The sequence below is a fragment of the Pinus tabuliformis genome, chromosome 4_2 (genome assembly GCF_031772625.1).
Source record: "Pinus tabuliformis cultivar Carrire ecotype Pingquan chromosome 4_2, CPIR1, whole genome shotgun sequence".
NCBI classification, from domain to species: domain Eukaryota; kingdom Viridiplantae; phylum Streptophyta; class Pinopsida; order Pinales; family Pinaceae; genus Pinus; species Pinus tabuliformis.
The window spans coordinates 1,130,906,546-1,130,922,820 of NC_142304.1; the positions used below are offsets into that span (position 1 = coordinate 1,130,906,546).

Here is a 16,275-nt window from a genome sequence, read left to right on the forward strand (position 1 = left end):
AACTAAAAATTAAAAGAAAAATAGAAAGAAGGAAAGAAATTATTTTAAAGTCCATAACACTAGAGATAGCCTACGGGATTCTTCATCTACTAGATGTATTGGGCCCTTTTTCTATGAAGCTTCACAATAAATACTCCTAGCTTCTCGAAAAACCCCTTGCTAAATAGATTATCCCAAGAGCTAGCTGCCAGCATTATGCATAGCTTTCCCTGTTGTCTTTGAAGGCCTCATATTCTAAAATGAAATTCTTTTTTATTTGCACTTTTTCCCAAAGAACAAAAAATGCATACTCTTTCCTCCCACACTTCTTTTGGCCTTTTCCAATGCGCTGTTTCAAAACACAATGGAGTTGATGAGAATTAGTCCTTAACTGAGAAATTAGAATTTTGGCTCTCCAAGAGATGTTGACCTCTATGTATGCTTTTGTTTGATGACTATGAGTGTGATTAAACACATCAATATAGTACTTTTTCTTTCTTCCTAGCTCCTTATCCCAAGTACCCCTGTGGAACTTTTCCATAACAAAAGATTTTATCTCTTTGTTGTTTATGCAACACGTGTTCAAAAAAATACCCCATTTACTAAACCATTTGTTATTTTGCTGCATCAAGTCTTTTATTTATTTATTTTTTTAATCTGTTGCACAATTTTTTGGCCCATAGTTCACAACCATAGGGAATCACCAGAATCCCTAGATGCCCAAAAAGAGTTTGAGTGCTTTTCCATCACATAACTCTGCCTCTCTACACCTATTTTGAAAAGCATAAAATGCTTTCCAGCCCCCCAAAGTTCTTTTATTTCTACAACCATCCCAGCTTAGATTTTTGTTGAAGTCAATTCTGAGGTATTTGTAATCTGCAACTTCTTCCATGATGCTGCCTTCAAAGTAGAAATTATGTTGGTTATGTTTTCTTTTTTTTAGAGAAAACCACTACTTCATTTTGTTGATATTGCCTTGCATCCCCACACTTCTATAAAAATGCTAAAGGGATAGTAAGTGCTCTTACAAATAAGCACGTAAGTAAGCCTGGCGATTCTTGATTGGACCAGCCCGTATTCATTTCATCTCCCAGCCCAGGTTCAACCAGCCCCCATGCGTTCTGAGTCGATTTAGGAATCAAAATAAGGTCATCTGCATACAAAAGAAGCTTTATAATAAATTTTCCCAAATAGGTACCATTACCCCCTTGCGAATTTAACCACTCCTCGAGCTTGTCAATATATAAACCAAAAAGGGTAGGAGACAGTGGGTAACCTTGATTGACCTTGATATCGCTTCTAAAACATTCAGAAATGCTCATTGAAGTTCTAATTTTGAATTTCATCTCTTCGTATAGCCTATGCAGATAAAATGTGAACAGAATTGAAAAGAAAGAGATGTAGCTCTCAGGTGTGGCCTGCACCTGGAGACTACACTCACAAAACTTGAGAGATCACTCTCGTCCACTCTATTCCCCAATCAATCAAAGATTACATCAATAAATACAATACTAGGAAATAGGAAGTTGCACCCAAACGCCATAACTATAAGAACTAATCCTAAACTAGGGAGAAAGTTACAACAACGTAACTATTTTCTCCATTAATAACCAAATACTATTAATTATTCTCAACTCCCCCCCTTAATGGAGAAAGGGTTCTCCTGAACTCCTAGCATCTTTCTAAACAATTCAAATTTCACTCGTGCAAGAGGCTTTGTAAAAATATCAACCACATTGTCACAAGTTTTACAATATTCGACAACAATTTCTTTTGACTGTATTTTTTCTCTAACAAAGTGAAACTGGGTGTCTATGTGTTTGGTTTTTTTATGAAACACTGGATTGTATGCTAATTTGATAGTGCTCTGGTTGTCGCTTTTGATAGAAGTGGGTTGCTTCTGTTCTTTTCCTGCATCGTTAAGAAGTCTCCTCAACCAGATTGCTTCACATGTTGCTGCACACAATGCTTGATATTCAGCTTCACATGACGACAAAGCTACAGTACTTTGTTTCTTGCTGCTCCATGCAATTACCCCGGAACCTATGTTAAATGCATAACCTGTGATGGACCTCCGATCATCCAGGTTACCTGCCCAGTCTGAGTCTGAAAAACCTGCTAGAGTAACATCAGATACATCAGTGTATAAAATACCAAAATTAACAGTACCACAAAGATACCTCAACACGCTTTTTGCTGCTGTCCAGTGACTTTCACACGGTTTTGACATAAATTGGCTTAATACACTAACTGAGTATGCCAAGTCGGGTCTGGTTTTTGTAAGATATATAAGGCTGCCAACCAGTGTCTGTACATTGTGGCATCTACCTCCTTAGTGCCATCGTCACTGCTCAATTTCAGATTTTGCTGCAAAGGTGTCGCTGCTGATCTACATCGATCCATCCCAAACTTTTCCAACAGATTTCTAGCATACTTCCCTTGGGTAAGAAAAGTTTGCCCAGTATCTCTCAATACTTCTAATCCCAGACAATAGTTAAGGCTTCCGAGATTTTTCATCTCAAAAACTTGTGCCATTAGCCTTTTGATTCCTCTAATTAAATCCTCTGCATTTCCTGTTAAAATCATATCATCCACATATAGAGAAATCAAAATAATCTACCCCTGATCATTGTACTTGGAATACAAATTTGGGTCATTTAAGCTTCTATGGAAACCATACTCTACAAAGAAAGAATCAACCTTTTCATACCAAGACCTGGGTGCTTGCTTTAAACCATATAAGGCCTTTTTCAATCTGCAAACAAGATGTTCCTGCCCCTGTTTTACATATCCTTCTAGCTGTACTAAGTAAATTTCTTCTTTTAAATCACCATTTAAAAATGCAGATTTAACATCAAGCTGGTGTAATTCCCAATTACATTTAGTAGCTAAAGCAATAAGCATTCTAATTGTAGTTATCTTTGCTACAGGTGCAAAAGTATCATCAAAATCTATACCTTCCTGCTGTGAATATCCTTTTGCAACCAACCTAGCTTTTAACTTATCTATACCTCCGTCTGCTTTCATTTTTGGTTTAAACAACCACTTGCTTCCTATAGGTGTTTTATTTTTAGGCAGCTCTACGAATTCCCAAGTACTATTTCTAAGAATTGATTCCATCTCCTCATTCATTGCAGCTCTCCATTCCTCAAATTGACTAGCTTCTTTGTAATTAGAGGGTTCTACAATGTTTAAAACTTTTGACATCAAAGCATAGTTTCTCAACTTCAATGGTAATTGAGTCTTCCTACCTGACCTTCTTGGTAGGGGACTTACCTCAAATTTGTTTTCTTCTGCAATAACTGGGCCTGCTCCTTCACCTTCTTGATGTTCTTCTTCATTCTCTTCTTTCTGCTCCTGTTCTTGCTCCCTTTCATCCTCGCTGCTTTCCTCCAACAGCAATGGAATGTGCCAATCATCTCCAACATCAACTTTCTTTTCCTGTACCTGTTCATGAAAGACTACATCTCTACTTGCAAATGTCTTACGAGACTCAGGATTGAACAGTTTGTATGCTTTAAACTCCGTGCCATAACCAACAAAGATGCATTTGACTGCCTTAGGGTCTAGTTTCTTTCTATCAGCTTTGGGTACATGTGCAAATGCCTTTGACCCAAAGACTCTTAAGTGATTTACTGCTGGTTTAAATCCATACAAGGCTTCAAAAGGGGTTTTGAAGCCAAGAAACCTAGTAGGACTTCTATTTTTCAAATATACAACAATATTTATCGCTTCTGCCCAAAAAGCATTAGATAGACCGTTACCTTGCAGCATGCTCCTTGCGCACTCTACTAGGGTTCTGTTTTTACGCTCTGCAACACCGTTTTGCTGTGGTGTGTGCGGCACTGTATACTGCTGAACAATCCCGTGAGATTTGCAGTATTTCATGAATTCCTTTGATTTGTATTCTCCTCCTTGATCAGATCGGAGAATTTTAATACTTTTTCCAAACTGATTTTCCACCAGGGTTTTGAAATCTATAAAACATTGGAAAGTCTGACTGTTCTTGTTTAAAAAATAAATCCATGAATACCTAGTGCAGTCATCAGTAAACAACAAAAAGTAGTATGCTCCCCCTAGCGACCTTGTCTGCATGGGACCACATACATCAGTATGCACTAGCTCTAAGATTTTTGTTTGCCTCCTCCTATCATGCACAGGGAACTGTTCTCTATGCATCTTTCCTAAGGCACAACCTTCACAATTTAACTGAATGTTACGAAAGATGGGGAGACCTTCGACCATACCTTTCTTCTATAACAACATGAGATCCTGCAGATTCAGATGACCAAACCTCTGATGCCAGAGTTGTTCAGCTGTCGACTCTCCTGCAACCATGGCTTGCTTTGATATACTTTTTGCATCCAATCTGTATAGGCGTCCAACTCGCATGCTTGTTGCAACAATTTCATTCCTGCAATCCTTTATCACACAGTGAGTCTTGAAGAATTCGACATGCATATCTTGATCAGCCATCATGGATACAGATATCAGGTTTTTCTTTATTCCAGGTACATATAAAACATTTGAAAGGTGACTAATTTTTCCATTTGGTAACTTAACTGAAATCACCCCATGACCTTTAATCTGATATCCATTATCATCCCCTAGATATATTTTTGATCCATTTATAATTTCTTCAAGACCGTCGAAAAATTCTTTATTACCTGTCATGTGAGAGGATGCTCTGGAATCGACATACCAGATGTCATCTTCATTTGATGCAGAAAGGGCATAGTCGACTGTGAACAGTCGAAATTCATGACTGAAGTCTTCTTCTTCAACAAAATATCCTCTGTGTTTTGGATTTGCCTGTCTCCTCCTTGCCTCATCAACCTGCCTCTTATAATAACAATCTCTCTGTATATGACCCTTCTTTCCACAATAAAAGCATTTCTTTTCAGAATGATTTGCAAGCATACCTTTATGAGAATGCAGATTCTTCTGTGATGTTCCTCCTTTCTGGACTGATTGCTGTTGTGACTGCTTCCCTTTGGATAGTCGTCGTTTTTCCACCAACGCGAGATCGTCACTTTGGGGGTTCAGATTCAGGTTCTGCCGTCGCTCTTCCTCTTGCTGCAAGATCGCAGTGAGATCATCAAACGTGGTTGTCTTCTCCCTTGCCGAGACTCCAGTGATGAAGGTTTGGAAATCATCACGCATCCCATTCATTGTAATTGCAACAAGATATTCATCAGCCACAGCCACTCCAATGGCCACCAATCCGTCTTTAACATCCTTAATTCACGTGACAAATGCAGTAGCAGACTCCCTTTCGTCCATCCTCATTGAAAATAGCTTGCTTTTCAGAGCCAAAACTCTGTTTGTATTCTAGGTTTCATACAGATTCTTGATTTTCGTCCAAATCTCTGCGGACGTTTTACAGTCTCTGATGTGTGCAATGACATTGTCTTTCACAGACATCTTTAACAGGACCTTGGCCTTGTTTTCTCGTTTTTCCCAGTCTTCCTTCTGTGTGCTCGCAGTCGGCTTCTGCTCATCGCATGTCACTATAGTCCAAGCGTTCGCACCTTCGAGCAGGGTCTGGATCTTAAACTTCCAATTCGTGAAGTTAGACCCGTTGAGTTTACCAGACTCGTTAAGGTAAGATTCCATCGTATTACTCATTGTGAATCTTCTTAACAGCAGCAACAACAAAAAAACAATACCTGTCAGATCGATCTGTCACCTCTGCCACCGATATGCAGTGTCTGGCACTCCCGCTCCAATGAGAAAATTTGGCGTTTCCAACACAGCCGAAACAATGATTTGATCACTATTGATCCGATCCACCTCTCCTGGATTGATCTGCCACTTCGCCGATCATGATCTCCCTGCAGATCGCCAAACGAAGTCGAGGTTTCCCGCGGGTCTCCTCTGGCGCTTTCCCGATCTGTCTCTCCCGGACGGATCTGCCACTCCGCCGATCTGCACCATTTGCAGACCGCCAAACGAAGTTCACGCTATTCACAGATCCCCTTGGCGCTACCCCGAGCGAAAATTCCGCGCTAATTCAAAATCGCTTAGAGTATTTTAATTGGCGCGACTTTCCCGGTAAAATCCCGCGCCAATCGAGCTTTTGGGCACTCTGGCACAGTTTATTCCTCAATAACCGCGCTAATTCCTCTATTGGCGCGACTGTCAGCGCAAAATCTGTGCCAATCCGTGAAAAATCCGCGCCAATACTTTCGAGTTCGAGCCAGGGGTTCTGCAATCCACCTGCTCAATTTTCGAGCACAGAGCTCTCGTGTACACACAGCCACAAAGGCGCTTCAAGCCACACAGGCTATTCTAGCCACACAGGCAAGCTAGCTACTACAGGCACTTCAGCCTCACAAGTGACAAAAGATCAGGCTCACTCAATCTGAGCTCTGATACCAAGATAAAATGTGAACAGAATTGAAAAGAAAGAGATGTAGCTCTCAGGTGTGGCCTGCACCTGGAGACTACACTCACAAAACTTGAGAGATCACTCTCGTCCACTCTATTCCCCAATCAATCAAAGATTACATCAATAAATACAATACTAGGAAATAGGAAGTTGCACCCAAACCCCATAACTATAGGAACTAATCCTAAACTAGGGAGAAAGTTACAACAACATAACTATTTTCTCCATTAATAACAAAATAATATCAATTATTCTCAACTTATGCACAACTACTCTCAAATGTTTAGGAACCCCAAGTTCCTCCATTCTGTGCCAAAGCTTATCCCTAGGAACTGTGTCAAACGATTTTCTGAAATGAACAAAGCAACAAAATACTTCTTCCTTTTTCTCCCAAAATTTTTCAATGATGTGCCTTAAAGTTATACAATGATCAATTATGGAATGTTTAGGTCTAAAGGTTTCTTGTCCTTTAGCACACTTATCTCTTTCCTCTGCCCAATTGCTAATTTTATTTTCTAGCATGCTTCCAAATAGCTTTGCAAACAAAGGGTTTATCATGATGGTCCTATAATTGGAGGGATTATTGATGTCACCGCTCTTGAAAAGAGGTATTTCCATATTAGTTGTCCAATCTATGGGGAGCCCCTGTTGTATGATGTTGAAAATTTTTGTAATCTGAGATGCAAGGATATTTGAGCCCCACTTTAGATATTCTACTTGGAGTTCAGCTAAGTCTTTTGCTTTTCCAACACCCAACTTCTTGATACCCATCTCTACCTCTTGCACCATGAAGAGTTCAGTATCAGTGTTAACCAAGGGGGTAGGTTTTACCTTGGGATCTTGCTCATAGAGTTGTCTTGCATAGTCAAACCATTTAGAAGTTGTAATACTATTTCCATTTTGTATCTTTCTTGGTTGGAGCTCCTTCCAAAATAATTTTGGATTATTTTTCCCAATGAAGATTAATTCTTCCCTCCTTGAAACCATGAAATCAACCTTTTTCTTGCTTAATAACTGCTTGTAACCTTTGAGCTTTATGTTATCCTTGTTTAACTCTTTCCACATTCTCCTTGCCTTTCCAGTCCTCAACAAACCAAACATTAATAAGAAAGCACTTTGTTTCACACTTCTTAATTTTTTCTATTTTGCACTCTGTAAATGCGCATTGAATTAAATGTGTTAATTCATGACTATGAAGGCCGTGAATTGTGATTTTCTCTTTTTCGAAGAGCCTCTCTAGCATCATTTTGAAGGTATTACAATTTTTTGGAGTGAAAATAATTCTGCCCTATGGGAGATTTTGTTGGACATGCTGAATTTTTTAGTCTAATTGTGTCTTTCCAGGCCAACAGAAACTTACATAAATTGGATTGTGAACTGATTTTAAGTCCTGCAACTAATCTCCAATCAAAACTTCGTTCATTTTCTCACACAAACCATGCGAGAAAATTACATAATCTATTACACTTGCTCCATTGTAAGTATTGCAAGTGAAATTACCAGACGTTTCCCATCTAGACAAGCCACTACAAATGAATAAATCAAAGGCCCTACATAGAGTAAGCAATTGTTCACCAAAGAGATTGCATCCATTGTCCTATGAAATTATTTCCTCTGATGATTACTCTCTTTTGTAAGCCAAATAGGGTCGCAATCTTCTTTACAACAAAGAATGCTAGCTTGTTCACTTGCAGTCCTAGCATTGAAATCACCCACTATAAGGACTTCACGTAGCTAAGAATATGTTGCAATATCCACTTTTAAGGCTGCAAATGGATCTTTGTGGTCAATCTCTCTACCTTTGTAGATTTTTGAAACTTGCAACACAAACTAACATGCTGCAATTCGGATGTGGTTTCCATTTTCTAATATTTTAAACCAAATGAATAGCTTATTTGAGCCTTCTTTTTCTAATTGAATGAGATGACCTTCTTTATCTCTCACTACAACCATTATACCCTCATGTCCTTTTCCATTCCCTACTGCCTTGTTCCACACTACCTTCTTCCAGTGTCCTTTAAACACAGGTGTCTTACACCCTTCATGCTCATCTGTTTATATGAGGCAAATTAGGTATCTACCTTCTGAAATATGCCCTAACCCATGCCCTCGTCTCCAGGGGTACCCTTTGCACTTCCAACAAACTAATCTTAAGGAAATCTGGGTATGACTTGATTGCTATTTATTTTGACATGCAAGACTCACATTTGAGTCTTTGTCCTTGCTTTCCCATACTGACCTTGCTTCCTGATTTCTTGTTGAAGAGTTTGTTGCCTCTTTTTTATTACCATCTTACTACTCTGTTCTGGAAGGGGGTCCAAATCGCACTATCATAGCTTTTCCTTTATAAATCTATGCTCTCTTACTTTCATCTCTTGCTGCCCGAAGCTTTGACATTTCCTCCTATTGTTTTACAGTTAAATATTCTTCTAGGAAAGAGTGAGAACCCCTCAAGAGATGCTTCTTGCTTAGAATGATATATTTAACATGCAAGCTAGTTATGATGAATTTTATGGGCCTAGCTCTCTCACCATTAAACTTACCCACCCTTCATGCTTGGCATATTTTTCTTTTCCATAGCAACTTGTCTTTCAAGAAGTATCTTGCAAGGTCAAGAGTACATCCATTTTTCCCAAGTCTTTCACCCCTTTAATAATTATGTTTTCTTCTCTATTTTTTCTTTCCTTGCCTTCTCCATCTTGCATGTTGTTAACCTGAATGTTTGTTTCTCCTTCCTTATTAGCATAATTGCAAATAACTTGAGCCCAAGTGTTGGAAACTTTGGTGGAATCTCCTTTCGCTTTTTCTCTTGCTTTCTCTTCATGGTTGTCTATTTGGGAAATCATTTTCCCTTTATCCTGGGATGATTTCGTATTCACTGCCTATGTACTTTCCACTACATATTTCTTTATGTTTTGCACATCTGCCTTCATGTGTTTCCATTCTGTCTTCCCTATCAGGAGGGCATCCTGTAGCAATGCCACTTTTTCTTTCAAAACATTATTGCTTTCTACTAAAGCCTTGTTCTCAGTTGTTATTATATGAATTTTATGATCTCTTTCTTTCTCTTTAGCTTCGACAACCTCCAACCTTTGTTTTTCATTTAACAATTCTTTCAGATAAAGATCAAATGACCATGTGAGAGGTGTGGATGTGGGACTATATAAGGCATAATCATCAATGACTTTTCCTCTAGACTTCTTGTTGCCACATGCTTGCAGAGGGGACTTGTTTGAGTGCTGATTGTGAAGGGTTCGAGTACTTTCCTTTTAAGACCATTTTTTCCTTGTCTGCTCCCATTTTGGATGAGCTAGTCTTCGTTTTAAAATGCCCCGATACTGTTTGGCATTGACCCAAACCCACTTCCTAGCTTTTGCAGATGGGACAATTTTCTCTTGTCCTAAATCATTTGTCTCCACATGTTCTGAAATCTCTTGTCCCCTTGTTATGTTCGAATGCATTTTCCATCCAAAATGTTCCGAGAAATATGTAGGTCTATAAAATGCCAAGATTACTTTGCACTGCTCCTTGTTTTTCAGGTTATCACTGCTCCTTGCTTAGGCTATAGGTTTCTCATTGCTCAATACTTTTGTTGCATAACAAGCTCCCTTCTCTCACAATGCATAAAAAAAATTAAATAGCTATACAAAACATTTAAATAATGTTGTCTCAAAAAAAATTTGCACATGAAGACCTTGAATCCCTGTTAGCTCATGTTAGATTCGTATTTAAAATTGATGTATGCTAGTATAAATTACCAATGGACAACATCAAGCCTACTGTGAACTTTTGGAAAAACATCAAATTAACATACTTATACTGAATTTGAAACCAATGTTAAATTAACATATTTTTAGTTAGAAAAAAGGAAGTTTCTTTAATTCTTACTCATGTATGAGTATTGTGCAAGGCGATCAATATTTTTATAATGCCATGTTGAGATATTAACATATTTTTGTGTGTATGCAGGTTTGTCATTCACCGTGATTGAATGAAAAGAAATAGAACAATACGTTAATGATATGGTCACCCTTTTATTAAATTAACAATGGACGACCTTGTCACTATGAAATCTTAAAATTTTTATTTACTAAAAACATGAAGGCCCAAATACTCTTATCAGATAGGTCTATTAGGATATGGGACCCCATGGACCAAAATTTCCATCTATAAGATTAAGCCTTTTCTCTTGAGGTGAAACATCTATGTTTCCTCACTAAATTATCAAGTCAAGGTGCCTGGATGGTTGTAGAAAGGAAGAGAAGGTGGGGAGGAAATTGTTGGTAGTTACATCATTCATCATTGTCAATTATGAGCTTATAAAACCACTAGAAAAATTCCCATCAAGGACATGAAATATATTGTTAGCTATGTGAGAGATAATAGATATTGTTAGGTATATGTTATATTCTTTGCATGACTATCGCCATGAATGAGATGATAGATATTGTTAGGTATGTGTTATATTCTTTGTGTATCTACCCCCCTAAATGATTCTTATCAGAGCACCAAAAATGGGTCACAATGGGGTCTAAGCCTCTCAAAAGAAACGTAAATGGGATTTCACATCTTTTTTTGCATCTTTTGGCACAATTTTCTATTTTGGTGGTTTTGTGGGGCATAGTGGTTTAGTCCATGGTTTTCTAATTTTGGTTAAAGAATTAAGATTGTAAACTAATCCAAATTAATGGAATAGATGGTTTCCATATCATATACATTGTATTGTAAATAATGAAATTGATTGAAGATAAAAAATTAGAGGTGGAACTCTAAAAGGTTTGTTGGTTTTCCCATATTGATTTTTTTAGTAAATCTCTATGTAGTATGTGATTTTCCATTGTTTTACTTTTCTATTTACAAAACAATTGTGTATTCATCACATAATTGTTTAATATTTAAACTACATTTCGTATAAGAGGGTAGGTGTAAGCTAATGATGGACATTAGTGGCAATGAAAAACTAAAAAAATAACAATATGTTAACTTGGCGGGATGATTAAAGGTACTTATCCAATGAATTTTAAGATGGTGTAAAATAATTAGACGTATGAAAATGAATAAGATTTATCAATATATTATTTTTTATTTATAGAAAATAAGCCTAGCTATGTGAATTTTTAGTTTTTCTAACATTTTTTTGTTATTTTCATTCAAAATATAGTGCTTATGTTTATGTTAGTACAACCTTTGAGTAACTAAATGATATAATGTTACTACAAAAACTTATAGAGTTGTAGAGAACATATTGTTTAATTACTCAAGCTATCAATCACACTATAAAAGTACACAGAAGACCTTCATTATATAGTAGTGAAGGAGTCACAATGTTGATTAGAGATAATTATGACAATTGGGCAAATACAAATTCCTATGTCAGCTTATGGCTCACTATATCTTTCTCATTAGGAAAGGTAGCATTGGAAAATAGCGACTCTAACACTACCCTTAAGAAAAATGTAGGGAGTAAACATTGCGGATACAAAAATTGTACCAAAAGCTAAAGTACCAAAATTGTGGATATGAAATCCATGAAATCTCAAAGAGGCTGGTTGATTTTTGAAGTAAAAAATGTTGTAGAGGCACACGAATGTCTAAGACTATCAACTTCCCTATAAATTCTTTCTAGAAAATAGGTTCCAACAAATAACCAGGAAAAAGGCTTCAAACTAAAGAAACACCATTAATGAACAAAAAAACAATGAGGCCTATAAGTATAAAAATGTCAGCAAAAACACGATATAACAAAAATAATGAAGACATATGAAAAGCATCACCATCACAAAGAAGAAAATATTAGTAATGAAATTAACATAAGAACAACAATGATATCTATCATCATTAAAACCCCCCTAGAAATACAATTGCAATAAGAGTAGGAATTAATTATATCTATCATCAAAACATTTCCCATGAAACATAACTAAGCAAGTAGTTGTAATCAACAATTAACGAGATGAACTCTATATGACTACACAAATAATGAGACAAAACAATATGAAGTTTGAAAACATTTGTTCAAATGACTCCACAACCATCCATCAATCCAACCGAAATTCACCTTGACGGTCAACACTAGTCCATGGCTCCTCCTTCCACATCTCTTTTGTCGTGACTTGAATGCATGGATACTATGTTACCAAAAATGTTGACACCTAGGTTGTATCCTTTAATCCATATGAGGATGTTGATATCACTCAACTTTTGGTTCTACAAACTTAAATCTATGTGTAGCAACACTTCAACTAAAATAAAATTAACGTCCATGTCAGTGATTTGTTTATCACAATAAGTAGGAGCATGTTCTTCTAGCACTGAACAAATCTGGGTACCACTGGCCCTTTCGACAACAGTCCGTGAAGCGCGGACTGAGGTCTCACCCGAAGTAGTATGGGAGGGTGCTAGACCCATGTTTCCACACCCTAAAGATGTCTGATGAGTTCAAGTGGTTTGTGGTTTGTCCCTGTGCGTAGATTTCTTTGTGTACTTTCCCGTTCCTCGTAGCTTGATATACTGCCTTCGCACAACCCTACCCAAGGACTGAGCACTGTGCTCTACATTATTACCCAAGACCTTGCTTGTATTCCATTTTCAGTTAATTATCTTTTCCTACTTGAGTGTTTTAAGTTATACTTAACCACATAAAACATGCATACAAAAGCGCACAATAAATAAATAGTATAATTGCAAATTATGTCAATCATGCACTAAACCAAGAACAGATACAAAAAATTATAGCAAAACTTCTCTTTATTGATTCTTTCCCCGGTTACAGACTCGACTCGCCCTGTGCACTTAGCTGCAAGGGTCCGCACCCTCAACTACAGACTACTAGGCCTTTGCGCACTCAACTGCAGAGCCTTCTCCTACTCTACGACCCAAAGACACACTTCACACTACGACTCAATCACTTAGACTTCTCCTTCCTTCTTCGTTAGAGCCTCGCTCTATTTATACAATTCTATGGTCCATGGACCATGGGTAGGTCTATCTAACTGACATTACATTACAAAACTAGGGCGGACAACCTTGTGACTCTATCATACTTTTGCACTCTGTGCCTGCAATTTGCAGATATTTACAACAAGATTTGGTCAAAACTTGGGCTTTAAGCCCAAAAACATGCCTTCGGGGGGATTCCATGCCCAACAGACCCCCAACACAAACATCATGACTTGCCCTTGAGTCACTCTGTCGGCGCGGTCATCTTGGCGCAGAGTCCCTGCAACTGTTCTCGAACTACGTGGAGGTCAGCAACGCACCGAGCTGCTACTTGCTGGATCTATTGAATACATTGCTCCAGGACCTCTGTGTTAGGATTGCTTCTCTGCATCAATATGTGCATCCCCTGCATATGTGCGAGCTTTCCTTCGATTTCTGCCATGATGGTGACGACCTTGTCGATCCAAGTACGAACGTGTGCCTTCAGGACTACTTCCTTATGTCATGCCGCATCCACCTACTCCTTCAGTGCTTTGGCTTGCTGCATCCATGCAAGCCTCTGGGTGAGGACCACTGTCTATGCAGTTACTTAGACACTGTCATACTATTGTTGGAGTTCTCGTGCCTCTGTCTCTAAGCGCTGGATGTTAGGGTCCTCCTGCAGAGTTGTGATGACCTTAAGTGATTCTTCCAACATGCTGGTGTAGTCTCACACTGCACTGCCAATTTCCAATTTCCTCCAATCCCATTGTGATAGCGCTAACGTGTTGTTCTCTGACTTTCGGGGGAGTGGATGGTTGCGCCTTTAACCGCAGCTCGACAATCTGAAGATTCAGCTCCAACTGAACCTTTCTCATTTCCTCCCTACTCTCACGAACCCTTGCTGCTAACTTGTGGATCCCCGCCTCCACTAGTATATCTGTTGAGATGGCCAGCTCCGGGACACTTTAGCAAGTGCCCTCTATCACCTGTACCAACTATTGATTTTGCAACACCAATTCATCGCGCTGCAAGATTAGTTGTTCCATGTTTATTTTCTGCTCACTTAGGAATTACAGCACGCAACTCTGCCTAGCTCACAGCTCTGCAGTTATCCCATCCTACAACACATATAAGGTCTTGCGTGGGAGCGCAGCTATATTGAAACTGAGACCTTTCAGCACGTTAACCGAAGGCCTATTGGCCTCATTTGATGGCACTAGTTCCCTTTATGGCAGCACTATGGTGTTCGTTATCTTCACGTGTAACATCTACTTTGCTGCCGAGGATCCCACTATACCAACCTGAGTAGAGCGTACTTGTAATTCTTGCAACTATGCTTTGAGGGACCCCAACACAATCTGGTTCTCCTGCATGAAATCTTGGAGAGCCTAAGTGGTGACATCGTGTACCGCTTCACTGATGTTGTGCAGATCACCTCGATTAGGGTGATCAGGTCAATGGAAAATTTCGAGGCCTTGACCTTCTTCCGCGACCCTACCTGCTCAGCTAGGTGTTGGCACTTCAGTTGTGTTGATGCGGTTCGTGGGTCTGTGCCTCCTTCTTCTGTTTCTTCTTCCTCTTCTTCCTGCCCTTGCAAAGGCATTTTGGCCCTCACCCGCCTTCGTGGATACTTCTTGTGTTGCTACTGTGGCCTTTTCCTGATTTATTCCACAATCCCAGTGCCTTTTGGAACATCCCCCACAGTCAGGGTCTGCGTGACCTCCTCGGTGGTCATTTTTGTTATGTCCATAACATCCTGAGCAGTTGGCATTGTACTCGTCCGGAAATCTAGCACTTGTGAACTCAGGGGCTTAATCAACACTTGTCTCACAACACTCAGGGCTTTGCTCAATCGCTCAATTCACAAATGACCAAGTGTTGTTTGCTGGGCAGCCCTTTGTATTTTATAGCACTTTTTGAATTTGAATTCGACCGTTCCCCCCAAATTTGGTTCATTAATGCTTCCTTGGTAGCAGATTTTTCTAATTCTTGCCCATAACTCGCGTCTTAAATGCCTGCCACCTGCTCCATTTGGCCTCAAGTCGAGCATCCCATCGTGAATAGTGACTTCAATGGTCACTTTCTAGCCAACCCGCGTGGTAGCACAGCCCCCTGTGTGTGGTCGTGGACCTTGTGACTCTTTGCTTTTGCAAGCATCTCCAATATCTCGTAACTCCTGAGTAGAATAGTTTATAGTCCCGCACTCCCTTTCAACTGCCTGGAGCACTAAGACTATTCCTTCCCCAGCTAGTCAGGCCACCACATCACCTATGTGCAGTTTCTTCCAATCATCCAACATTCCTTCTGGGAAATACCTACCTTTCACCATTACTGGCCGCATCACACACCTTATCCTCTGTAATGCATAAGCCTGGTTAGTTCTCTTAGTAATATGCAGTCCAAGCCAAGGCATCAGGCTAATCAATTCACGGTGATAGTCCTCAAGCTTGTCAGCATGATTGTGCACATCTTGTTTTATCACTGTGGTCTTCTTATCGAGAACCTTGTCCCTTATCTCGTCTTCTAGCGTCTTGAATTTTTCTTCTACCAAAGTGTTTTTCCTCCTTAACCACACCCTTACTTTTTCATGTTCTTGGAGCCTAAAGTTTCCCTATTGGATTTCTGCTTCCAGGTTTTCATGAACCATCGCATCCATTGGTGTGATCATGTGCGGCCTAAGTTTTCCAAGTATTATAGGGCTTACCTCAGTTGCTTCATGCTCCAGCCTTGGCGGTGCCTGCACGGTTAGGATTTTTCACACGGTCCTATATGCTCAGAGAACCACTGGTACGCGTAGGTCCTAGTTAGTCTATTTCATATTGTGGACCCTGTTCAGTACTTCACACACTTTTTCAAAAGCTTCGACGCGGATAACCTTCTGCATGCTTGGTCTTATCATACCTGCTGGTCCCAAATGAAAGGGTTGTTCACGCTATTGTCTTGTCTAGTCCTGCTTGCTGATTGTGTTTCTTATCGTGCAGATG

The 16,275-nt window shown here is 39.2% G+C and overlaps 1 protein-coding gene across 1 annotated transcript in view; it reads right to left on the reverse strand.

Moving 5' to 3' along the window:
* Window positions 1–16,275, reverse strand: part of LOC149173646 (subtilisin-like protease SBT5.3) — a 44,807-nt gene that overhangs the window by 21,931 nt on the left and 6,601 nt on the right. Inside the window, exons 2-4 of the mRNA XM_089426780.1 lie at window positions 6,027–6,198; window positions 5,669–5,907; window positions 1,008–1,132 (exon numbers count right to left, since the gene is read on the reverse strand). Of these exons, the coding sequence (XP_089282906.1) occupies window positions 1,008–1,132; window positions 5,669–5,907; window positions 6,027–6,198 (536 nt within the window). The remainder of the gene's footprint in view (window positions 1–1,007; window positions 1,133–5,668; window positions 5,908–6,026; window positions 6,199–16,275) is intronic.